The sequence below is a fragment of the Chlamydotis macqueenii genome, chromosome 7 (assembly GCF_036417535.1).
Source record: "Chlamydotis macqueenii isolate bChlMac1 chromosome 7, bChlMac1.mat, whole genome shotgun sequence".
Lineage (NCBI taxonomy): Eukaryota > Metazoa > Chordata > Aves > Otidiformes > Otididae > Chlamydotis > Chlamydotis macqueenii.
The window spans coordinates 23,043,326-23,070,264 of record NC_141562.1 but is presented as its reverse complement, the minus strand read 5'-3'; the positions used below and the strand labels follow the sequence as shown (position 1 = coordinate 23,070,264).

The 26,939-nt window shown below is 36.7% G+C and overlaps 1 protein-coding gene across 6 annotated transcripts; it reads left to right on the top strand.

Annotated features, from left to right (window-relative positions):
* Positions 1 to 1,024: 1,024 nt before the first annotated feature.
* Positions 1,025 to 26,653, top strand: LOC104478722 (uncharacterized). 6 transcript variants are annotated; one of them, XR_015259084.1, is made up of 14 exons: positions 1,093 to 1,731; positions 1,935 to 2,011; positions 10,332 to 10,407; positions 14,569 to 14,700; positions 15,564 to 15,687; positions 18,141 to 18,201; positions 18,303 to 18,349; positions 18,805 to 18,880; positions 19,856 to 19,957; positions 20,490 to 21,413; positions 22,185 to 22,295; positions 23,452 to 23,817; positions 24,645 to 24,688; positions 26,565 to 26,653. XR_015259084.1 is itself a non-coding variant. In XM_086752459.1 (14 exons), the coding sequence occupies exons 6-14, from the start codon at positions 14,629 to 14,631 to the stop codon at positions 23,762 to 23,764; spliced, it is 1,830 nt and encodes a 609-aa protein (XP_086608585.1). In that variant the 5' UTR covers positions 1,093 to 1,731; positions 1,935 to 2,011; positions 7,313 to 7,386; positions 10,332 to 10,407; positions 13,712 to 13,896; positions 14,569 to 14,628; the 3' UTR covers positions 23,765 to 26,401. The 6 variants fall into 6 exon arrangements, 5 of the variants coding, with proteins under 5 accessions (XP_086608583.1, XP_086608586.1, XP_086608585.1 ...); XM_086752459.1 differs by lacking the exon at positions 26,565 to 26,653 and adding exons at positions 7,313 to 7,386; positions 13,712 to 13,896 and having other exon boundaries at positions 23,452 to 26,401; XM_086752457.1 differs by lacking the exon at positions 26,565 to 26,653 and adding an exon at positions 1,025 to 1,069 and having other exon boundaries at positions 1,534 to 1,731; positions 23,452 to 26,401.
* The last annotated feature ends 286 nt before the right edge of the window (positions 26,654 to 26,939 follow it).

Genomic DNA, 26,939 nt, shown 5'->3' with positions numbered 1-26,939 from the left:
GCATTTGTACATTAATACACTAAGTACTTAACATTTTTAAATGACAAAACACTTGAAGGAGTTTCAGAAACGACTTAAAGACCAGTCTGAAAGTGGAAGTTAAACCTAATACTACAGATAGCACATTAAAATAAGTGATCCAGCACAGGCTCACCGGTTACCTCTCCTTTACTCCCCACCTGCTTTCCATTCTAAAAAGAGGAGGGCATGTCCTCTTATCTAGCCGCCTTCTGAACAGCAGGACGTAACCAGGATACTGCTGCAAGCCAGAGGCAGTAGGCAGGGCACAGTACAGCAATCTGCAGACAGACCAAGTCAAAAAAAGCGAAGAAAACACAGCGAGAAAGAGTCGAAACTGGCCCCGAGCGCAGAAGCTGGCATCTCTTCCGAGAGGAAAGGCACGGACTGGGATGCAGCACATCTTTCGGTGTAAGACGAGGCAAACACATCCTTCCCGACCCCTCACGGGCTCCTTCAAGCCTCCACAACTCCGCTGAGCAACGGAGCAACGGCTCGACCGGGCCGCCCAGCTCCAGGCCTGCACCTGACACAAAACCTCTCACCGAGAAAAAAAAAAACACACCCGTCTCTTCACAGCCACCCCTCCAGCACAGAGCCCAAATAGAGCCGGACGGCCCCAGCAGCCACACCCCTGACTCCCCTCCACCGAAAACGCCGATTCACCTCCCGCCCCGAGCTGCTCCCCAAAGCACTTCGCGCCACTCGCCGCTGCGCATGCGCACCAAGGCCTCCCCGCGCCGCACTGGGCACGCATGCGCTCCGAGGCTTGCCCCTTCACCCATGGGCTTGCCGCGCACGCGCAGCGGCACATCCCACCCCCGCATCCTATTGGCCGGCAGCTCATTGCCCGCTCAGCAGCGGCTCCGCCGTTCACCGGCAGGCAGCCGCCGCGCACGCGCTCTCGGCCCTCCCCGGCCCAGCTCCGGAGGAGCAGGCGCAATACCCCCCTCCCAGCAAGCTGGCAGGCTGCCGCGCAGGCGCAGTCGAGAGGTTTTCGGGAACGTTCTGTCTCGCAGCAACCTTCCTCTGCAAGGGAAATCCTGTCAGGGTACGGGCCGCCCGCAGCCCCGGTCCTCCCTGCCCCGCCTCGCTGGCGCCCGGGCCTCTCCCTGTTACCGACTCCTGCTGCAGCCCACCCCCTCTCCGACAGCCCGCCCCCCCGCAGTCGGGCCGCGACCACCCCTCTCCCCGTCCCGCTCTCTTTTTGTTTTTTTTTTCCTCCCCCGACCTCAGCCGCCTCCCGCTGAGAGAGCGGCCCGAGCCGGCCCTGCCCGGGGACATGCGGCTGTGAGGAGGGAGCCTCACGCCAGCCTCAAACGCTTTCTCCGGCGCGGCGGACATGGGCCCTCCCCGGAGCGGGGGTCCTCCCCTCGCCCTTCTCCCGGCCCTGGTCCCACTGAGATCGGCGGGCGCTGACGGTGCCCAGGGTCTAGCGGGATCGGACCCGTCTAGGTTAGAGTGGGGCAGGTGATGGTCCTTCTCTTGCTGAGGTGCTGGCCTCGCCTCTTGCAGCTGCCTGGAGTTTCTTCTCGTTGAGACAAGAGTTCTAGCTGTGGGAGCACAAGGGCAGAACAGACTGCTCCGAGCCACAGGAGAGGGACAGAAGGCACTGCCAGGAAGATCTTCATCCCTGCACTGCTGCTGCTAGAGTTAGAAAGAAACCTGCTGCCTCTCCTCTCTTTCTTTTTTTGGGTCTTCTGGAGAGGAGAGGTGAGTTGTCTTTCCCTCTTGTCATACTGTAGCAGTGGAGAAATAGGCTAGCTTGCAAGCTGCAGGACTTGTTCAGGATGGCTTCAAGCCCCAGCTGACTGCTTGGTTTATTTTACTTGAGAGTCAGCCCCGTGAAAAGGCCCACTGATGGAGAAAGAGATTAGCACCGTGTTAACTGCGCGGTTCTCTCTCCTTTGCTGCAGTGCCCACTTTCACCGCTGTCTCCTGCTCTGCCTGCTCCCGCTTTCAGCATGGTAAAGAAGAATACTATCCCTGATGGGTAAGTATCCCCAACACTAAGCAAGAGGCAGGAGCGGGCACAGTCCTGCCCACAGAGAAGGGGCGCTGACTGCCCCAGGCGCTTTCTTGCCACAAGCATCTTCACCACCTACAGCCAGGTAAGGTAGGTATCTTCTCCAAGACAGGGACAACCCAGCCATTCATCCCCCAGGTGAGTATGATGCTCCAACATGTCTGTGAACACTTCATCAGCCAAACACAGTCCTTTCTTCGTAACCTTCTTACCCCCCAGGTGTATACTTCCTGGGGGAAATTGGAGAGTAGTCCATTCTTCTGACTACTCAGATGTTTGCTACCGGAAGTGGGGGAAGAGCTGATAAGATGGGAGCACATGGTTGCATGCATGTGATCAAGGAGTATTTTCATGGCTGCAGGTCCAGAAACATCCTGTGTTTTTGTGTTTGTTTTTTTTTTTAACAACAGGACAACAAAAATGTTTTATCAGCAAAAATAATCATAAAAAAACCCCAAATGCACTATATAGGCTTTCTTATGACTTGATTGGGAGTCCATATGGAGACCACAGAATGATCTAATTTAGAACAGATATAATTCTATTCTCCAGCTCTACTGAGAAAGAAAAGGAGGAACTCCAAGTTGAAAAGTTTAGCCCATGCTGACATCAGTACAAACTTATTGGATAGGAGGGTGTGCTGAGATACATAGGCACACTGTAATGGGAAAATAACTTGCACTTTATACATTATTTGAGGAACGGTTGACATAATCCTAGTTTCAGGGGAAGTGTTAAGTAAGTTTATTAAGAAAATTCTTAGGAGGAGCAATAAAATACAAAAAGCCCAATTTTCTGCAAAATATTTTGGCCTAAAAGCAATAAAGAGAAAGAAAATATAAATTGAATTTTTAGAATAACTTCAGGAAACTTTGAAGTATTTTTTTTTTTATAGCTGACAAACTCAGGAATTAGAATAAAATTTAAGAAAAGTTATTTAAGTATGTCTTTCTCTGAAAGCTTCTATGAAATTTCAGTTAAAAGTTGAACAAAATTGAGCAAAAGTGGGTTAGGTTTGCAAGCAGTAATCCAGAAAGGCTAAAACAATAGCTGTCCTCCGTCTTTCTCCATACCGGGAAATTATTACTAAAACTTTTGAGAATCAGGTGCTCATTTCTTCCAGCTTTTTCCCTCTTGCATTTGAACTGGAGCAGCTTTCAGGCTGCATGCATTTCTTAAGTATGGAATAAGTAGTGGACTGTACTTTTGCCTTCTATTACTGGAAACGAATACCTGCATATCTTTCAATAAGAGAAATGTCTACTGTGGGGTAATTTTTTATAAAGTTACTGTTACCATCTGACAAAGCTCATGATAATGAAGTGCTTTCAACCTCTCCAGATACTTACTTTTTGATACTGTTAACAAATCAGCCTAGATATTCACAGTATTGGGGTTTTGGCAGTAAAGGAGTTAAAGGAATTGTCAGTCTCCCAATCTCATGCATGAATATATTGATGTCATCCTTGTGCTAGCCCAGCACATTGTAATTCTTCACTGTGAGCTTAGTACACCAGGGGGGAAAAAAAAAAAAAAAAAAAAAGCAGTGAACCCTGGAAGATTACTTAAGAAAATCTAATTTTAGTCTAGGGTGTCCTGCACGTGCAGTTTACTGGCCCCAGAAATAGTTGTTGCAGAAGTGAGATTGTGGTACACTGTAGCATAAGGACCAGTCCAGACGGTAGCGTGCTATGGAAGTACAACCTCAATCATATCACAGTATTGTAATAGCAATACATCTAACAGTAACTTTTTTGGTTTTAATGATATTACAAGAGAAACACTGTAGTAGATAAACAAAAAAGTCACACTACATCCTGACATCTTTTAAGATTGTCTTTCTGTTACTGCCTCAATTCTTTTACAGTTCTTAACAGTTTTAATCCAAATTCCATTATGCTAATTAAAGCAGTACAATAAACTTGAGGTTTCAGTTAAGTTATAAGTAGTTAGGAATAGTGCAACTAAACAAGAAATGATGAACTTTTTTTAACTCGTCAGCTAATTACTATCACCTTTGACAATTCTATGCCTGCAGTATAATTAAAGTTGCCTTTAGGTAAGAGTTGTGCTATAGCACTGCACAGCTTTGCTGGTTATCAGCACTTTGTGCATACTCAGCACCTAAAGTAATATTAAAGTGGTATTAATCACGAGTGTGGCCACTGGATCTGCACTGCTGGTCTTGTACCTTGTTCTTGGCCCACTCTCGCTCTTGCGTCCATGTCACTCAGCCCTAGCTCTGAATGTTTGATCTGATGCTATTTGCACAGTCTTTGCTCTGAGCAGTGAGAGGAGGAGGTGGACTGGAAGTAAGACTTCCTGTATTCCTTCATAGCAAAAAGCATTTCTCCCTTTTCCCAGTAATGTCTTGGAGCAGAGCTAAGATGTATAGTGTCCATTGCAGTTTCAATCCTAGAAAGTAGCGCTGGAGCAGTAATTTTGTAACACAGTGAGACGTCAGTATAAGAGAGCAATTGGAGTGACCCCTTGCACTGCAGTTTCCGGTTGTTGTATACTGTAATATTTTAGTGGAGAGCCAGCTAGTAGAAGGAGTTCAAGTAGCATAACAAAGTCATAAAATACTGTAACGTTTTTACAGATTTATACGTTTGTGCATCTTGCTATAGCTGACAGTATTTCAGACTTGAGTATTTCTACAGTTACAATAATTATCCTTTTTGAGTGTTTTGGAATTCAATTTCCCAGACAAATTCTAAACTTGGAACTGCTTTGTAATCGTAGATGTTTATAAAGGGCTCCAGAATTGTAGAAACCCTTGAATTGTTAAGCGTAGCTTCAGATACTGCTCTCTGAACTTCCTTCTCCACTCACCGTAGCTTTCGAGTAATGTATACTTATTTACGCTGTTTTACAAACACTGATTTTTAACTATTAGATGAAAATAATTGTGAATTGATGCCTTGAGTTCAGTACTAGTTTGTGTTACTCTGGAATACTGGAACACATTATTGCTGAACTGAATGTTACACATGGAAATGTAAGAGAAGAGAGTTTACTTCCTTTTATACTTAAGGTTTTTTCCTGTCAAAAATACTGTAATTGCTCTGTAGAGGTATTGGGGTATAGAGATTTTTAAAATATTTTCTGGATTTTTTAGCATATGCTAATGTAAACATCAGTTTCATAGGTGATCTAAAGTGGGCTTAGGCATCACCAATGAGTTCTAACTGTTTTGCCACAAAGAACTTGTAAGGTATCTGTTGACAGTTTGCTGTGCTCTGTATTTTTCTATAGCTCTGTCACTGAGATCTGACAAACTAAAGACATGAAACTTTCAAATTATTTCCAATTCAGTGTTTCCATCACATTCTACCTATGAATTAGTTGGTAGCTTTCTTGTGTAGTTTGCCATTAAAATGTACCTAATATCTTTATATGAAACATATATTTTTATTTTTTAAAAATCACAGAAATGATTCAGTATGAATTACATACAGCTGCATATTTTATCTGCTTAAGTTAAAACTTTTAGTAGAGCCAGGTATGGAACACATAGTTTTGTCATATTTTACTTTATCTGTTAAGGGGATATAGTAGCTATGATTACCAGTATAATTTTCTAAGTTTTAGAATTGATTCACAATAAGATTTACTTTTAAAAACCACAAATTATGCTCATATCAAATGAATAAAGTTTTCTTAACTAGATTTCAAAATTGTGTTGAATAATTACAGATATTACTGATATTTAGAATCTGTGCTGTGCTTTGCGGTTCACTGGTATGTAGTTTTGTATGCTTAAAAACTTACATAAACATCTTTGCTATCACATTTTTTTTTTGTTTTTAATAGCAAGATTTATGCAAAATACACCTATTACAATGTTCTTTGCTTGCATTGTTATCTTGGTATTCAACATACCTTTGAGCTTAACTAAAGAGGCTTCAGGATGAATACCTTCAGAATTGCCTTACTCAGATTTATTATAAGCTTGTCTTCATCATTGGCATTTCTGTAGTGATTTCTGTTATCCCACTTGAAGCTGGAGTCTGCTGTGCAGGCGCTGTTGATGATCCTCAGTTGATTGGTCTTGGAGCTGATTGGTTTTTAAGTGTTTTTCTAAGTTTGTTGCTGTTGGTTTTTTTGTTTTGTCCTCAAACAGAGGCCATTTCACTGGTTGCTGCTGTTAGAAAGCATATCGCTGCTAGATTCTTGGGTTAATCTAGATCACATATCTTGTAAACTTTTACTAGGATGTGTGAAGCTAGTTTCTTTTCTGTTATTTTACTGAATACATCTGAAATTTTTAGATTAAAGAAAAAGGCAATAAACCACGTTTGCTTTTCATTTAAATTAAAATGTATAAACAGAGTAATATATTTTCATGTAAACTAGACTTAAAAACCTCTAACAGATTAGCTGACTGGAGTCTGTAGTATCAATAATAATTGTATTTTTTTTTGTTTAACTGGAAGCCATTCAAGCATCACAGAAATTTCAGAGGCAAAGGAGAACAATTTTTTAGTTTGATTTTAACACTTATTCTTAACCAAAAAGTTATTCTTTTGTTAAGAACAGCAAGCAAAATTCTGCCTGTGTTTTAAGATAATTGATGGTAGTTGGGGAGTGATGAAGCCAAAACGTGATAGGGAAATGGGCACTGCAAAAGCTAAGTAGTTAAATAATTCATTAATTTATATGTTTTGTTGACTTTCAGGTTTTGATCTGCATGTAGTCCATGGACTGTTTACCTGTTTGAAAACTTAGAAAAATAAAGCTGTAATTGAAAATGTATTGTGTGTGCAATATGTCACTTTTAATTTAAGTGCTATTCTCTTTTAAGTACTTAATTTCAATCTGCTGGTTTTAATTTGAGATAATTTTTAGTCCTGCAGCAGTATGCTGAAATTTCCTTTTTAAATATAATTTTAAAGATAACATGGAACGCATACCCTTTATGTTTTTGAATGAAGAGTGGCTTCTGCTCACTTTCTACCATAGAGTTGTCAGCAGCTTTTAAGTTTCTTGCTGATTTTGCAGATTTTTTTTTTTTCTGGGAGGATTTAAACAGCTTTAAAACCAGGAGAATAAAAACCCAAGTTTATTAAGGTCTGACAACAAACTGTGTAATCCTGGTGCATTGTTCTGTCAATACATTAATCCAAAAAGAAAGTTCAGAATTTTTACAAAGTCTTTGTTACGTTGCTGATTAAAGAAAATAAGATTTTTAAGCCTTTTTAAAATAATTTGTTCTTGGCTCATAATTGCTAATATTTATGATAATCATGGTAGATTTCCACTCAGTTTTCCAAGAGAAAGCAGGTTAAAAAAGATAACTTCTAATTTATGGCCTCTTTTTAATTGTCTTACTACATAAGGTAATTGGTCTTTTGTGGTTGGCCTTTTTTTACTTCTGCCTTCCTTCAGAATGTTTCTAAACAGATATATGTGAATATGGCTGGCTATCAGGTTAAATCCTACTTTGGTAAAGCCTTTCGGATATGTTATTGGTACACTAAAGAGTAATTGAACTAGGCTGAAGAAAAAATACTGTATTCTTGTTTGGTTTATTTCTATGACAGCATTTGCTGCACTAGTTTTTCAATCATTAGGTACAGCCCATTTCTAATTCTGTTTGGAAGTTTAAGAGCAAAAGCAGGAAGAGTATTTCCTTGTTTTAAAGAAAGACATGTAATTTCCAGAGTTATTAAAATTAGCATTACGCAGGAGCTGGTATTAAACCTGACTTTGTCATTAGTTTTAACAGTAGTTCAGATTAAATATACATCTAAATGCAGTTCACAGCATTTAGTACCTTTCTAAGATGGAGTGAATAAGATAAACTATGCACAGGGCAGATTTCACAGTTTTTCTGTAGAATTTGTTTCTTTTTTTTTAACTGAGCACTTTTTGCAACAAAGATATTTCATCATGTTGTGGTTTTTGTTAGCTCTGGTAATACTTTCAGTCCATTTACACTGTTTATGATCTTACTTGATTCATATACAATTTATCTATCTTAAACTAGGATAAATGGAACATATTCTCAGAGATAGATAATTTTTTTTTTAATTATTTTACAACTAGTGTAAAACTATCAAACTCCACAAAGTTTACAAGCTTGAAAATTCACTTGGGAGACCTCTCAAGTTAGAACACTTTTCTTCTATAATATATTATATGTAAATTTTTGAGCAATGCTTTTCAAACTATGGTGACTGAGAATGTGCTCTTTTTTCCCCTGTATGCAACTACCCTAAGCTAAGGGAATATATGAAGTAGGAGACTGTTTTTGTTCCCTTGTTGCGATTATGAGGTACACAGTTCATACAATAATTTAGAATTTAGTAAAAGATACTACTGCAAACACCTCTCAGTGATTCAATCTGTAGCTTTCCCTTACACCTTCTCACCTTGTATGTCTTCCGTGTGACAGCTGTTTGCAACAGCCTTCCTAATGATGAATTATTATTACTCTTTTGTTATTTCATTTGTAATCCATTAAACTAAGCATCTATATGTCTACATTGTGAGCCTCAGTCTGTTCTTTAGCTCATGAGGAAGACTAAAAAGATAAACTAGTGCTAAAGACATGGCTGTAGTAGATTGTTACATGATTTGTTAGTATCAATTATACTTCCAGTCACCATGCTATAAGTGTTTCCTGTGTTACTTCCAAGCATTTATGAATGGTAATATTATTTCTATATTATGACAAGCATAATTATGGATATTTCTTTAAGAGTTTTGCCAGCGAACACCTAGATTTTGTTATGGTCCTATATGGGAATTGTGAATAAAGCAAAATACTCAGTGGTTAGAATATTTTAAAACAGAGTATTCAGTTTCTTTCATAAATGATGTGGTTTTATGGAAATCAAAAAGGAATCTAGAAGCTGTTAGATTCTCCCTTGAAAGGGACAGATTAATTTAAACATTAATTCAGAAAATTGAAACTGAATGGGCACCATTGTTAAAGAATCTTATGAAAATGTCTTGTATTTTAATATTTGAGGTACAAGCTGAAAATACAAAATGCAATGTAGATTTTAAGTCATCCAGCTACATATTCTGAGGTCATAGAGATAATTTCTCCTCAAATGAGGAGAAGACATAGAAGTGTTCCTTTGAAAAAGCAGCATATTACAAAGTAAATACATTTGCAAAATATAGAAGCTTTGTATTTTTAATAAAAGTAAAGTTTGCATTTTATTGTCAATTAAATGCCTGATGCGAGCATATGACAGCTTTTTAAAGGTGTTTGATTCAGCCAAGTTGAAAAATTTCCACCAACTCTAATGTAAGAATACTTATTTACCTGTTGAACCTTACCCATCTGCTTTGCTTTATATTGGTGCTACTTGTTTGTAAATGCTGTCCTACCGTTTTGAGGGGAGGAATCTCTTTTGGAAATTGAAGAAGGAGAAAGGAAAAAGACTGTTCTCAAATGTACTGAAGATAGCTTGAAACCAGTTCTTGGAATAATTGCAGATCTGGGGACAAAATTCTGCTGTGTGATAAGAGCAGTCATGCACATTATCTCTAAGAAGTATTTTTGTGGTAGTGCTCTGTGGAGAATAAAGATTCATTTTATTATGGCTCCTGACTTTAGATTTGCAAACAATAAAAATGTCTGTCTTTAAGCTGTGTAGTGTGCTAAATGAGATTCTGCCCTGATCAGTGCTGTAGTAATATTCTGTTGATATTCTTCCAGCATCTTTTAAGCAACTTTGTTTCTTTTATCTCAAAATAACGCTAATTTGTTAATTTTATTCAAATATATAATAACAATTTTTTGTAGTTATTCTAAAAATATCTTAGTTTCTTAGTGAAACAGGCAGGTTACTAGTGGAAGATGTATTTTTAAAAATATTTTACTTACATATCAGGATTTAATTAGTCATTTTTTCAAACTTGTGCACATCAGTTACGATTGCTTGCTTATGTGGTCAAGGAATTTTAGGAACCATTGAATCCTGCTGTTTGGAAATCTAAATCTTAATATAATAAGCTAGTAGCTGCATGGCCCATCATAGGAAAAGAGAGAACAATCATATCTCCCTGCTTGGAGAAGTTTGAAATACCTGTATATTCAAACTATGTGAAATATGGCACCAGATTTGCCTGATATTTGTAAGATACTTCACATAGTTTGAAATAACTCTTACCATTTTAAAAGACCATAATTTTTATGTGCTTTGTTTTAGCAAAGTTTTAATCCTAAGAGGAACTACCTTTTTTAAGTTTTACATGAAGTGCAGGTGTCTTCTGTTGAAGCAGGTAATTTGAAAATATTTTAAAATAAATATTTGTTTAATTACAGATGGCGGAGTTTGACACCAGTTGGACAGCCTATACCGGGAACTCGATTTATTGCATTCAAAGTACCTTTAAAAGGGGTATGTATAAAAAGTAACTACAGATTTGCTCTATTAGATACAATGCAAAAGTAATGAAGAGTAGCATGAATACTCATGCAAACTTCAGGAAAGTTTTATGAAAAAATAATATATTCAGATTTCACCCTTCCAGTCATATACTAGTGGCTTTTTTTTGCATAATATTCTGTATTTTTTCTCTTTCTTTTTAAAAATTTTATTTGGTGTTACTCTTTTTATTTATCTTTTTAAAATAATGAAGTCTGTAATGAATGAGCACAATTAATTTGACCACTACTAAGTGGTCTAAATTAATTATCTTATTTAATATATTTTTATGACTGTTGTAAGAAAACCATATGGAAGGGGTTATGCTATGAATAACAATCTAGGCAATGTAAGCCAAAGTATAATTTTATGGAAATCAAGCACTCATTAAAGGATACCAGTCACTGCAGTACTTTTAAAATTATAGATTCAAATTACGAATCTCATAAGCAAAAAGCTCCAGTGATCTTGAGTAATGCAGTATATCTTAAAAAGAAGTCTTCGTAGATTTCTTTTATTAATGTGTTACTACTTCCTTTAGACTCTTACTAACATGCCATCTTTATTATTAAACATATTGAGTCAGATCTTTTAATTCTTTGTGACAATACAAGATGTAGAGGCTATCTTTTTTAGACTCTTCAGTTCTTTGGTGGATTGAAACATAGGGCAAATTTGCGCAAATTGGGGCAAATAGGGCAAATTTGCCCTTCTGTGTAAATTAACACAAGTACTGTATAAATTAACTCTTACAAGTCCTTGCTTCAGGTTGGCCCAGAAGGCCAACCGCATCCTGGGCTGCATCAAGAGGAGTGTGGCCAGCAGGTTGAGGGAGGTGATTCTCCCCCTCTACTCTGCCCTGGTGAGACCCCACCTGGAGTACTGTGTCCAGTTCTGGAGCCTCCAACATAAGAAGGACCAGTTGGAGAAGGTCCAGAGGAGGGCCACAAAGATGATCAGAGGGCTGGAGCACCTTTCCTATGAGGACAGGCTGAGAGAGTTGGGGCTGTTTACCCTGGAGAAGAGGAGGCTCTGGGGAGACCTGATAGCGGTCTTCCAGTACCTCAAGGGGGCCTACCGGAAAGATGGGGAGAGGCTGTTCAGTAGGCCCTGTTGTGATAGGACGAGGGGATTGGATATTAGGAAAAAAATTTTTACAATGTGAGTTGTAGAACACTGGAACAGGTTGCCCAGAGAGGTGGTAGATGCTCCCTCCCTGGAAACGTTCAAGGCCAGGCTGGATGAGGCTCTGAGCAACCTGATTTGGTTGGAGATGTCCCTGCTCCTTGCAGGGGGGTTGGACTAGATGACCTTTGGAGGTCCCTTTCAAGTCTAACCATTCTATGATTCTATGATACACAGGAAATAAAAGTTTGAGCTCTTTTAAAGTTCAGTGGCTAGACATAACCTTAGCAGTCAAGAGTAAATATTTTGTCTAAGCTGTTGTCTATAGATTGCACTCCAATATTCATATACAAAAAAAAAATCAGTTCTTCGTGTATATTAGTGCCCGTTACATTTTCAGTCACTATTCAGTTCACTTTTATCAGCAATGACTGAAGTGGAATGCTTGCAGAGTTTGCTTCCTGCAGCTGCTTTTACAGCACTGGTATGATGGTTTAGTTCCTTTGACACCATGCATCTCATATTTGACATTGGTCATGTTCTCCGTGGTACTAATGGATAGTACAGTAGCCATGTATCTTTCTACCAATGACTGCCAGTGGACAGATCTAGCAGTAAATATAAAATTCAGTAGATTTATAATTAGCTTCTTTGCTATTGGAGTATTTGAGAGAGGATTTTTTGCATCTTCAGCTCCTGTAATTCCAGCACTTTTTTTTTTTTTTTTTTTTTTTTGCATAGATGCATTATTATAGGCAGGATTTGTTCAGTGTGCGTGTATTTCCAGTTCCCTGTCCCTGTCACTCCAGATTTCAGAGGAAGATACTTCATTGCGAACTTTACTCTTTCCCTGCAGCTCCTGTAATAGTCTGGAAGCAGCTCCACCAGAGATCATAGAAAGTGCAGAGTTTCGCAGAGAACGTTTAGAGCAGTGTATCACAAGTACGCACTCTACTTCAGTGAGTTGCTCATTTCCAGTCCTACTGATCTCACTGGGACATAAATCCCTGTTCCGTGAAGCTGTCTTTGAACTAGGACAGATATAAAGTCTGGTACCCAAGAAATCAAAATCTGTAACATTTCTGTCCTTCAGTTTGTTCGGTCTCAACAATGTAAGGTAGAGAAATGACAAGTCTGCCAGAGACTGTGTGCTTCAAGTTCATGGAGTCTGTGGCAGAATACACGTAAAATGCAAAACTGGCTAAACTGTGATGTCTTTGCCAATATGGTGGAGGTCAGATTGTTGATTTCACCCAAAGGGAAAAAGCATATTTTCAGTATTTCAAGACTTGAAAGTTGTTGTTTTAGCAAAAGATGTGCTGGTAGTAAAGGCTTTAAGATCATGAGCTTACTGGGAAGAATTTTCTGTCCTTCTTTTCAAATCATCAATGTAATGCTAACAGTAAGACTCTGGTATAGTAAGGACTGGGCAAGTTCTTTTCCCAGCATCCTTAGAAGGATTTTAGAATTGATACAGATTTCTCACATTCTCAAAGTCCAATTAAACACCTAAACTACTGAATACTCAGCAGGAGTTTTTCAGAAAATTCTAAATAGTCTTTCAAAACATAGTCTTTCATAACACATTTAACTGTTTACTCAAGCACTAAGTTTGGAGAGAACTTATTTTTGTAAATTGTATTACACCTCAGTTTGTGTGACTTCACATAGTAGAAGAAAAAATTCTGTAACGTTTTATGATAGACCTTTTGCAGGTTCACCCTTGTCACCTTAAAGTTAGTAAGTTCTGTTTCAGATTTTACAAAAAAAATCACAGTTGAATAAGGGTGAGATAACTGACTTGTGTTCATTTTGTTTGAACCTCAACAACCTCCAGTTTTTTCAGCAGTGCCTGAAATACATAGGACTGAATACTTCTGTATGCCTTCTGTCCTACTCTTTTTAGCTCAAGCTTCCTAATCACTTACAAGCCTTGACAGGACTGTCCTGGTGTTTATTCTTTAATTTGGTTTCCTGTCTCTGTTTCCAGACTCAAGTACTTGCTAGCATCTTAGATTATAATCCATACAGTCAAAAGAAGGAACGGTTAGTTACCCTATACCATCTGTGGTTCTAAGAGGTATGTGGTCTGCGGCTGCCTTCCTTTCCATTAGTTCTGAGTCCAGTCTGCTTGAATTTCTTGTTGACAAAGGAACTGAGAGGTGGTTGAGGCTGCTGCATCTTTGGCCACTGTCTTTATTGGTTGTGGCTGAGCCTGTGTCAAAAGGCTGTCACAATGGACAAGCGCACTATTCAGAGAAAATCCAGTCTCGCTTATATGAGGCATTTTCATACCTAGAGTGAAGAATACATTTCAAAAAATGCAGCTACAATAGGGTGAGTAAACATTTTTCCCGCTGTTTCTGTCAAATGAAATTAATTATTCATTACCCACCTACCTGCAGCTTTCTTAGTCACCATATTTTAGTCTTATTTAATATTTCCCAGTGCTAAATGACATACAAGTACACTCTGACAAGAGATGAAGCAGGGATAAAAATGTCTGCACAACATTTGTTGGGAGAAAGTTAAAACTTTTAGAAGAAATGAACTCTTGTATCACAGTTTCTAATGTTTTATGTGAAATACAGTGTTAATCTTTTGTTATTGTGTGGGATAAAGTATGTTTGGGGGAAAGGGGATTGTGGTGTTTTGCTTTTTGCTGATGTTTAGTTACTTAAAAATCAGTATATCCATGCTGCATTTTGCAGGATTTTGTGTCTATCAAATTAGGGTTTATTTTAATAATGTTTATTATCATTGTACAAGTGAAAATTCTCACACATTTTCTTGCATGTTCATCTGAATAGGAATATAAGAAAAATTCTCACTTTTTTTATTTGATCCTTTTCATTTTTTATCTGTATAATACATGGATATGGTTGTGATACTATAAACATCCCTTTTGAATACTGATGTTTCCTAGTCCTAATTAAAATAACGGAATATTATAAATGTCTTGTTATTAGACCTTAAAAAGAAAATCTTTCTTTTCCATTTTCATTGTAGGCAATTAACCAGAGGCTTACCCCAACCCAGAAATTTACACCAAAAGACTTAATTGCTGCAATGAAAGCCCTAAATGTGGAGCTTGGATTAATTATTGATTTAACATATACCACACGATACTATGAAGTTAAGGTAACAGAAGCATAATAATAAAATAAAATAGTTACTAGAGCCTTTGTTTTAAAGTATTTACACGTGCTTACCTTAAATTGGAATAAACAGGTGAGCCCTCTAGACTTACTTTGTGTCTCCAATAAAAACTAAATGCTTTATCACAAAGGAAATAGCTGCTTCTCCCATCTAGTTGCATTTGTGGCTTATTTGTGTTACGGTAACTCAGAGTAATGGATAAAGACTTCAGTGCCAGGCACCACAGAAAAGGTGCAGAAAACTTACAGTCTGTGCCCTGAAGACGTTCTTGTTTGTTCCTAGGGTCTTTCTTTTACTGATCTTCAGTGGAATCCACTAAGAAAGTGTACGTTTTTAAACTGCTTTGTTAATTTCAAATTTTCTACCAGTATGGTCCTAACAATTGTGATTAATCAGCCTCCTATTGAAAAGGAGAATAAGTAACAGTGGTATAACTGATTGTTAATCTTTGAATGTACATGGGCTGTAAGCATTAAAGAGGTGAATATCTGAGTATATATATGATTGTGGGTGGGAGGGACAAATATTGCTAGTATTTGTAAAATGAGTTAGAACAGCATTACAACAATCTGCTCTCTTTAGTTAATGTGCAGCCTTATTAGCAGAGATAAATAAGTCTTCTGTAGGAACTGTTCTTTATTTGAGATCACGTCTTTAAAGTGGAAATGTAAATGGTAGTTTCTGAGAGTGTGTCTCGAGAATTATGTCATGTTTTCCATTTCTACTCGGGATTTGAAATACTGTTTTGCATTGGCATTATGTTAGATGCTGCTTAAGGTTTTCCATTGATGCAAGACTTCAATAATTTTTACCTTTTTTTTTTTTTTTCCTCTTCTTGTTGCTAGGATTTACCTAAAAGTGTGCAGTATAAGAAACTTTACACTGTTGGACTTGAAGTCCCCGATAATGCTACTATCCTACAGTTCAAAAAATGGGTCAGAAAATTCCTATGGGAAAATGCAGGAAATGGTAAGTATCAGTATCTTATGATGTAAAAGACCAAAAATTTTATTTCAGTGATAACTGTATCATTTATTAATTTCAATAGATATTTAAAACACCAAGGATCTCAGACTTTCCATAGCACTTTCCACTTTAATATCATAATAAGATATAGGTAGTCTTTTTAGCATTTAAAACATGTTTTGCAAAAATTACTGGTAACTTAAATACCCTTCCTAATAGTATTATACTTACATTTGCATTATGTGTCAAATCAACTGCAACAAGATTTTCATCTGTCTGACTCCAGTTGTCTACCGTCAGCTTAGTGTAGCTGCTAACCCTTTTTGGATGTTCTGTTTAGCACAAGGCTTCTCTGATGGCACTAGGCACTGATACGGGTGAGCAGCTTAAGTCTGTTTAGTCTGACATAGCACTTTTTTAATTTATGAGTCTATTATTGCCCTCATATCAGAGCAATTCTTAAAAATTATATTACAGACACAGTATCAGTGTTTCCACAGTGTGGATCTGCTGCTGCTTTGGTGTTTATGCAATAGTACAGTTCTTGCTGAGACTGTATAAGGTGCTTTTTGCAGAAATAAATTTGCATGTATTTTGCCTCAGCCTGTTTTCAGCTTTTACCTTCTCAATTTTTTTGCTAGTGATTCATTGTAGGCAGATTTTAACTGTTTCTGTATCCAATATTGGAGGACCATTCTTTCAGACTTTTTCATACTATTTGCTGTGGTTACTTTGACATTTTCTGTGACAAAGTAGGGATATTAACTGCCCAAGTGCATACAGTTTTTGCTGCAGAGCATAACTGTGATTTTGCTGTGTATGGTCAATTCGGATTTGTAAAAACTCTGACCTGAATCTCAGGTATGAGAGCCTGAATTAGACGTGCTGGGAAAATTGAAAAGTATAAGAAGCCTGTGTCCTTGCTCAGAAAGTTAATGTGTAAGTTGTTGCTTTGCTCTTTTTTTGACTTAGGGGAATTACTTGGAAATTATTAGTTTTCTTCTAGTTTTGACCTAGTGATTTTTCATGTGACAAAGAATAGTCTGTATTTGAATCTAATTATTTCTGATTATCAGAATTGAGAGAATCAATTCTTAATTTGTAACTGCATGAAGACCTGCAGTTCCAGCTAGTAAGACCATTTTGGCAGGATTTACGTAACTTGGGAGTTAGGAGAACTTTCATTTTTATATTAACTTAGTCGTTGTAACTTGCCCCTCTATTTCAGATGACCTCTAATGTTTCTCAGGATTATTCTTACAAATAATTTTTGAGAAGCTGGGTTTTATAAGTGTCTGAATTGTTAGGACACCAACTTATAATAAACTTATATGGCAATGTGACTGTCTTGTTCTGTGGCAAGCAGTTACATTCTATCTCATTCAAATATTTGTCAAAGTCCCCTTTCAAAGACCATCTGTCAGTACTTCATCTTTGCCACAACTTCGTTCTTCTGATGATTACAGTTTTTCTTCTAAAATGAATCAGTTTATATACATTTATTCTTATGCCTTAAGTATTGTTGTTCTCCATCTCTGTTGTTATATTCAGTATGTCAGATTTGGTTTTACAGACTAAATAAGACAAGCTTCCTAGATCCCTTCTCAAACTTTTTTGTGACCATCATAGTAGCCCTTTCAATACATATTTCAATTTGATTGTTTTTTTTCATGAAATGTGGGTAACTAGAATTGTATGGGATAGCCTGGACAAGGTTTTATCAGTGCTTTGCATGACCATATTAGTGTTTCCCTATTTCTGTTGGAAATACTTCATTTGAAACACTCTAATAATAGTAAGTTATTCTGCTTTTCAGCCTTTAGCTGCTTAGTATAACCTTTCCAAAAAAATACCAGATTTCTTTAGAGATTACTGGTTCCCATTAAAGTGCTGCTTTTATCCATACATGAACCTAAATTCCTCTTCTCTGTGGTTCATCCCAGTAATGGTCCAAATTTTTAGTCCAGTTAAATTAATTATTCTAGTAGTATATTTTATACTCCTAGACACTAGGAGCATTATGTGTATTTTCTCCTTTTTGTGAGTTTTACAAGAATCTGTGAGTTAAGTTCCTCAATTTTACATTTGCTTGTTTAGGTTTGCTTTCAAAACTATATTTTATTCTTTTTCTCCTGTTACTACAGTTGTGGCTGAGGCCACTTTACCTGTCATCGCTCCTCTTTTTTCCTACATTCTGCAGAGTTAGTCTCATTCTTCACAGGTTTGGAAGTAGTGAGCTAACTAGAGATCCAGTAGTGAGCTGCTAGAGATCCAGCATGAAGAGGGCAAAGTCTGGATGTGTCTGTTCTTTTACAGGCATGACAGTATAATTTTATAAATGGCAAGCATTACTTATCATTACTTTGCTAGAAAAGTACAGATTTTTTTTTTGTCTTGCACTGTTTTTTTTTTAGTAATTTCTGAACTTTTAAAGACTGTGTTTTCCTTTTTGATAGAGAAGCTCATTGGCGTTCACTGTACGAATGGAATCAATAGAACTGGCTACCTTATATGTAGGTAAGTGTTGTATAAAAACAAATCATTGTTCACAAAAGATAATGTCCTTGTATTAATTTGTAATCACTTTGGGACAATAATCTAGTTGTATTTTTCTTCAGATACCTTATAGATGTTGAAGGCTGGGATCCAGAGACAGCAATCCAAGGTATTTATACAGTTTGAACTAAGGCACATGTCAGGTTGTAATTCACAATTACTACAATTGTATTCACAACTATATTCACAGTTATATTTTAGTATCCTCAGAGTTATTTCATATGCTGGCTTCCACAGAAGATTTTCTCTGTTGATTCTATTCCAGGCAAGGCTTGAGCATTAGCAAATTGACAGCATAGTAGGAGTATGTTTCAGCTGCTTAAAATCTTTTTTTTTCCTGTTGCTTATAAGAGTTTTCAGTCCTATGTTGCTACCACTACTAGTTTCAGTTGTTCTAAAAAAAAAGTTTAAAATGCTACAATGATGCCAGCTTGCTGAAGTCTTTAATATCAAGTTAGAATTGTTTCAAATTCAGCATCTGACGGTGAACAGAAAATTACCTTTCACATTTTTGTGGCCCTGCTTAAGCACATTGCATTAGACTTGTATCTTTTTTTTCTTTAGCTTTTGGTGATGCTAGAGGTCATCGCATGGATGGTCTTGTGTATCTCACAGATCTCAGAACACAACCAATGAGAAGGTAAACAACAGCTTTTAGTTGTATGGTTAAGACTTTCCTATAGGTCGACTAGTATTTTGAAATGTTTGCTTCAGTCATAAGCCAAAATTAACCCCTTCTTAAACCTTTAATATGCAACTACACATATATTGTAAGACTTCTGATATGAATAAGATGAAGTGCAGTGTACTTCCTTTGTTCATCTTTTGAATTTATGCGATTCAAAAGATTTTTTTAATCTGACAACTTCTATTGAACACTGTTGTGGTTTTATCATACTGTGACAAGTGTAGTAGGTCTGTATTCTCTCATTATAAGCTGAAAGGAGCCACTTCAAAGATTGCTTTATAAACTCTATGATCTGGCTGCTGTTGTTGGAATGGTAGAACTAGATATTAAAAAAAAAGAAAGAAAGAAAAAAAAATACAACAGTTTTAGGAATAAAAAAAAATATGGGAAAAACTACCCAAAGTGGAAGATTGTTCTGAACTCTGTTTATAGGAGTTGTACCCCTGGTGAGTAAGAATTTTATGCTTCTCATAATCACCCAAGAATAGCTAACCTTTACATCTTCCTAAGTTATTTGTGTCAATGATACCTTGTAGCAGTAAATGGATTTTAAAATAATACCTGACTGATTTGCATCTTTTTAGTTTACTTGAATGCCATTTGTTTTGCTGCTATCATTGTTTTATAGTGTGTGCATGATTAAGTTAGTCTTGTGTCAGATTTTTTAATAGGTATGGTGCTTGTCTCACATCCTTTAGGATGTTGTTCCAAGCTTTTGAAGTTTAGGTATTCTCTTTGCTTTCTCTGCAACCCTTCCCCAACTAAATTTACAGGATTAAAATTTGCTAAGTTACAAATGTCCGTAAATTTAACTTAACATACAAAAATTTTTGTGATTCTGAATTGAAGAATTTTATGTGGGGTGTTTTTCTCTCTCAATAGTATGTTTTAAAAAAAGAAGCTTATGTGAGATGTTTTTATTCTTAGTAACCTTGGAATGGATGTATGGGATTCAGATGAAGATATTATTCCTCCACCACATGCAATGGAAGGACCTGTAGAGCGGTTCCCAAATGAAGATTTTCAGGGGTAATAGGCTGAAAAATGGATTTCAAAGCCAAAAAAAACCACACAGTGGGAAAGATAATTGTTTCTTATTGGAAATAGGATAGATACTCTAATTTAAAAGATATTTTATTAATATAACCTACTCATGCAAAATATATTTACAGAATTTGATGAAACAGTGAAAAGATAAGGGAAAGGGAATATGTGCTATTAGAAGTTTGTAAGTAATTAGTTCACTTGGAAAAAATAGAGTTTTACTTTGTCCTTTTTTATTCTACAGTAATCTGCAATTAGTTTTAATTAATTTGGATTCACTGGGTTTGTCTGTTTAACAAGTGCTACAGAATTACAATTGAATGTTTGTCACAGCTTCTATTATGACACAAAGTTTTATAATCTTTCTTACAGTTTGGATTCTTAGTAGCTTTGATACCTATATATTTTACTTGCAATGTCTTTCATATAAATTCTTAGTTAAAAAAACTTGGTTTTATTAATGACTTGTAGCACTTATAAGTATGATGTTCTGTTTAAGACAAAAACTTCTTTACAGGTCTGGGAAAAGATTAAGAATTTATGATGACCATTCTCACAATGATTTGCAAGGACAGATACAGTTGAGAGGTTTTGATTTCATTAATAAAGCACCTGGACAAAAACGAAGACCATTTCATGACCATCAGACTCAGGATGATTTGAGAGCACCAATGCAGATGAGAAATTGGGACTACAATAGAGGACCAGGACAGAGGCGAAGACCCTTTCCTGATCACCAGTTTTATGATGATTATCAAGAAGACATGCAGCTGAAGGACCTAGACTTCAGTAACAAGGGACCTGAACAAAGCTTGAGACCTTTTCATGGACACCAGTTTCATGATGATTTACAGGCAGAGACACAATCGAGGGACCTTAAATTTAACAGAGGCCATGGACAAAGGCAAAGATATTTTCCTGACCATCCATCTCGCAATGATTTGCAGCAAGACAGGCAGTCAAAGGATTTTGATTTTGGTAGCAGAGGCCGTGGACAGAGACGAAGACCATTCCATGACCACCAATCTTGTGATGAATTTCAGACTCAGATGCAGCTGAAAGAGTTAGATTGTGTCGACAAAGGTCCTGGCCAAAGACTGAGATCTTTCCATGACTATCAGTCACATGATGACTTACAGCCACAGATGCAGTCGGGAGATTTGGAATTTGTTAAGAGGGGTCATGGGCAGAGGTTGAGACCTTTCAATGATCACCAGCCTCACAATGACTTACAAACAGAGGTGCAGCTAAAAGATTATGATAATAAAGGTCCTGGACAAAGGCGCAGACCTTTTCATGACCATCAGCCTTATGATGACTTACAGGAACAGACTCAGTTAAAAGATTTTGATTATGTTAATAAAGGGCACGGACAAAGACCAAGACCTTTTCATGATCATCCAGGTCACGATGACTTGTCGCATGAATGGTGTTCAGACAGGTAAAGCATCCTTGACCTGTAAGACCGGAATTAATTTTTAAAATAAATTAATTTGAAATCAGTCATACTTTTAAAATCACATATAAATGATCAATTGATTAACTCTTATGAAAGTGTTTGAAGTAGACAGGAGTGCTGCAGCTTTGAAAGCCAATGTTTCCTAAATTAGAAGGTTGTGCTTCTTTAAATTAAAGCTTATATATTTCCTTTACCTTTTTAGAGTCAGCTTGAAACAAAACTCTTTGTCTTACTTTGTTTCATATAGAAACTTGTATTTAAAAAGCAATCCTCAAGACAGAAGAGGATATGAAATTTTATTTATGCCCTCAGCCAAACAGAGATAAACTTCCTTGTAGCATTACTGTTTGATTTGCATTTGTTTATTTAATGAGTGAATAATTTGTTAGAAGTCGCTTTGCTTCTGAACGTGCATCATATTCTCCCAAATACATCTACCACTTATGTCAGAATCCAATAGGTTTACTAATAATATTACAAGATATTTTTAATACTTCAAAACATATTTTAGATATTTGTTGGGGTAGTAAAGTTCAATTTAATCTTTTCCACTGTACAGCTGAAACAGGATATTATACCATTACAACAAAGCATACCGATTTGAGGTGTCAAATAAATACAACTAAGACAGTTTTTATTAAAATTTTAATTAAAAGTTAAAAGATTTTTATCTTATTTGATAAATGCATATTTTTCAAAAGCTTACAATTATTTGTACTCTTCTTAACATGCGATTCTTTTGGTTATTTGCAGAAGTCAATCTTTTTCTTCCCATGAAAATGTACCAGAACCTCATTTCTCTTCATCTCCTTCACTTCACAGAGATTATGGGTCTGATAAAGATGACTTTAACAGAAGTTATAGGTAAATATCAGATTTCATATGTTGTTTTCTGACTTACCTTTATACTGATACTCCCTGAGTTTCCCCAGCTAAAAAGTAGAACTGAACTGCATAGTGTAAAAATGGATGTTAGTAGTTTTGTTTTAAATGCAGTTTAAACCATTGAATCTGAACACTTAGTAAATAATGTGACCAATTTGTGGTCCATCTATATTGAGTTTGAGTGTGATTGTGAAATGGTTTGAGAATCCCTGACGTATGTAATTGACATGTCGAGCACAGTTTAAGCTCATGTACTACAAAACATGAAAAGCTATTGTCAGTAAGCAAAAAAGCAAAATACAGATGCTATATTTAACTCTTAACTGCTGTCTATAACAAGCTAATGAGTTTTACTGTGAGGGTTGGTCAGAGCAGCTGTGAAATCCTCATCCTTTGAGATACTCAGAACTCAGCTGGACATGGCCCCTGCACAAACTCATCTAATTAGACCTACTTTGAGCAGGTGATCCTAGGTACTTGTAGAGATCCTTTCCAGTCTAAATTAATCTATGGTCCAGTGAGGGAGAAGATTTTAAAATTAAAAAGATGATTCTCATTTGGCTTTATATGCTACTTATTATACAAAGTAAGTAAGGTACTTGAGAGTAAAGAGAATCCAAAATAAAAAGTATATGTATATGCATTTTTAGATCCCTCCATATGTATTTTGTATGAGAGAGATTCTTCTATTGCAGAAGAATTAATAATTAAAATATGTGGAGATATAAATCCAAAGTATATTATTGCCTGTTGAGACTATGTGCTAGAAAGCTACTATCACGTATTATTCACAAAAATGAAAACATGGGCTTAGGAGCAGAAATGGCCCCCAGGTAAAGAAACCCTCAGTAAAACGGGAATTTTAATTAGAAACAGCACTTAAAACAAAACATCTTCTAGTAGAATGACTTACTGTGAAGAGCTGTAATTTTAATCACTAGAATTGAAAAATTATTATAAACAAGTTTGCAACATCGAGTAGAGAGGATTTTCATTTTACGCAGTAAAAACAAGAATGAGGGTCTGAATTGTTCTTTCAAGGTCACACAAGTTTAATTTCTAATGGTGGCCACAAATAATAAACCAACTGTTTTATTTCTAATGATGTCACTGTTCATATTTGTTCTTCTTGCAGTAATCGACCAAATTGTCCTGAAGATAATAGGAGAATGCATCCCTCGGATGAATTTAATAGAGGAAAAAACAGATTTGCACCATATTCTTCACGAACCATGCATCCATCTTCATCTGTACACCAAGAAGATAGGTCAATAGACTATGAAAGAAAACCTTTTCAAGGTGAAACTACCAGAGAGATGGAACAAAGCAAAAGATTACCCGTTGTAACAGTGGATTACAATTATGGTCTGCCATTAGATTATGTACCTGAAGAGGAAGAGAGAACACATTATGATTTACCTCCAAGAGACCGCTATAACTGGAACTGAATAAAAAAGACAACGTTTGCTCGGCTTAGACCTACTTTTATCCATTTTACTTTGTATGTGGACCAATTTTTTTTTTTTTTAACAGATTAGGAAAATGCAAATTTCAGTAGTAGAGAACTGGTCTGTATTGTAAGATTAGCTTCTACTGATGTTTGGTTCTTTAAATTTATTAAGGTGTATTTGTTGTGTAGTTGGAGACAAGGTCTCAGTACACATGGAATTAAGGTAGTCCTTACTTTTAGTGAAATTGGAGCCGTGTACCTTAAAACAACTTTCTGAGTGATTGTAGTGGCGTCTTTTTTTTGTTTTACATTTCTTTAAAATCTATGTAATTTCCGGATGCAAAAGTCATAATAAAATACTGCACTATCAGGTAAACTAGCATTGAGATTATAGAAAAATACTATGAAATTAATGAAGCAAAGTTATGTCCACTTCATCCTTTAATTTGAAAATAGCAGTTTGAATTATTGCTAACAATCTCTGCGGTATGGCAGTTTAATTCCAGATTTTCTGTACCATCAACTGAACTGACCTAGTTGCACTCCTTTTTCATAGCAGAATTTTTCCCAGATTGCTAAGAACACAGAAGCAAATTGAGTTTGAATATTCTAAATGTCAAACTTGCTTTTCAGTAACCTGAATATCCCATTCTGATTGTACTTTTTTTTCCCTGATCCCATAGTTTATATATGTTTCAGAATAGTCCAGTGCAGGTAAATTTCACAATTTTCTCAGCACCACATCCAAATGAGGTAGCTCACATATTGTCAGCTTACCTGTCTCAATTGGTGAAGAACATCATTGCCTATATACTTAGACCTCCTTGTTCTTTAGTCATAACTCTCTAGTTCTACTTTTTACTTGTTTCTCTTGGCAGCACAGCAGAGTAAGGTAATCAGAATAGAAGAATAACTTATTCAGGTAAGTTACTTTTAAGAATCATGTATTGAACAGTCTCCACTGAACTGCCACTTCAGTGGGTCTCAGGAACGTAGTGCAACAAACAGTAACCAAATTCATGCCCACAGCTGCACAGTAGCACCAACAGCTCCTACTGTGGATATAGAAATCTTAGTTCATAGGATGAAAAACAGTATTACTGGTAAATTTAAAAAAAACCAAAACATTTCTCATTATAATTTCATTATTACCTTTTAATAAATTAATATTTTAAAGACATCACAGTGAATAAGGATAAAGCTAGACCATGATATTAAAACAAAAAATTAGTGCTACATACTTAAGTCATGAAGTTAAGAAACTGCCTCAGAAGCAGCATAACTGTAAAGCACGAAGCAAGAGGGTGTAGGTATATACTAGAAAACTGAAAAAAAAATTAAAAAGTGTTCATAGCAAGAACACACAGAGCTTTTTTGCCTTTTAACTAGCAGCATAAAACACAGATTTCTGAATTCATGGTTCTATGGCTACTAAATAAGGACTAGATTTGAAAAGTGTGGAACTTCTGGCAACTCCTGTTGTTTTGTAACACATGCAAAAAGTCCCCAAAATCAAAGGATTCTGTGGATATAAATTCAAACTGCAAATACTTCATTGCCTTTGCAACTGGTAGAACAACATTGGCTTTGTTCATCCTACCAAGTAGCTAGTCAATTTATTTCCCATTAAATCTCTGATTGTGAGCCTCATTCATGTGGTCTCAAGAATGAAGCTCTCTCTATATAAACTGGTTGTGTAACTGAGCACTAAATGTTTAGAAAAGGCATTTGTTCTTGCACTTTCTTGGGTTTTATTTGGTTGGTTTTAAATGAGGAGTAAGCTGAGAATCTTTATCTAGGCTTCATTGTTTGGAGGCGAGGAAGATCTGCTATGTGGGCTACTATATTGCTAGATTCTTTAAAAAACAACAAAAACCCCATCCTGGTATTCTCCAGCAGGGAGCTAAGAGTTAGGGGCTGGTATTACAAGCATGTGTTTGTTTGTTTGTTTTTTAATACTATATGTGCAATATTCATAGAGTGAATAAAGAGCAAACATGTGCTCTTCTTATTTTTGGATTTGGGTTCGGATTATGCTTTTTAGGATTGAAGTGATCCTACAGTCAATCCTTTGTTTCTTCAGACTGGAGATGATGGATAGCTAACCCTGGGATAGCTGAAAAGCTGGTGTGCTGGAAAGCTCAGTGCAAAGAGAAATGTGCAATAAGGAGATATAGGATCAGCACTAGCTGTTACCAGTCCTTGGTCAGTTCATGTAGGACCCTTTGAGGGTTTAGATACAAACAGTAAGATGGTGTAATTCCTGTTATCTGACAAAATAAATGTCACTTTTGTAACTATGTTGGATTCCTCTTTTTGAGCAAAATTAATAGACACGATGTTTCCATAAATGGCTTTGAGATGACTGTATGAAAATAGCCAAAGTTGGGTTTGGTTTTGGTTTTTTGGGGGTATTTTTTAGGATTTAGGATAAGGCTTTCTGCCCTATTGTTCCTAATGGAATTAGGCAGAGCTAAGCGCACATAATACATTATGAACTGTTACTGACATTTATCTCAAATTCCACAGCTGAGTCATCACTGCATATTTGCATCTGTAGTATTCAATTACTAATTGATCCACATGGTGGAGAATGAAACTAAATGAAATAAAATGCTTCTTGTTTTTAAGCAAATATTGTATTACAGTGGCACTTAAAAAAAAATGACACACACACAAAAAACCCCAATATTTTTCTCTTATTTATTTCACAGTTCTACAAAAATGTCATAAAATCTTGCTGGCCTCTTCTGTGTCTGTTCTCAGCAAACCTAGAAATAGCTGCTTTTCTACCACAGAACAATGAAAAGCAGGACTTGGATGGACAGTGTTGCTTTCCCACTGCCCTGAGTGTGAAATCTTGAAGAAAAACACAAGGATACAGAAAACCCACAGGTAGCACAAAATTATTTGAAGGAGTTTAAGAATGTTAATATATATAACTATAGAACTCTGAACTTACAGAAGACAACTTTCTGTGAGAAAGAACTTCTGTCCTGAAGTCATCATTTAGTTGGAGGCCTGATTTTTATCCAGTGGTGAAGCCATGGGGCCAGCTTGCCCTGAGGTATGATCATACTGCATTAGGAAATGTTCAAGTGGTTCCTGGGAAGTGCTGGGAGAAAGTTCAGGTAAGCTCTGTGTAGAAGGCTGACTCCCAAGAAGGGCTTGGG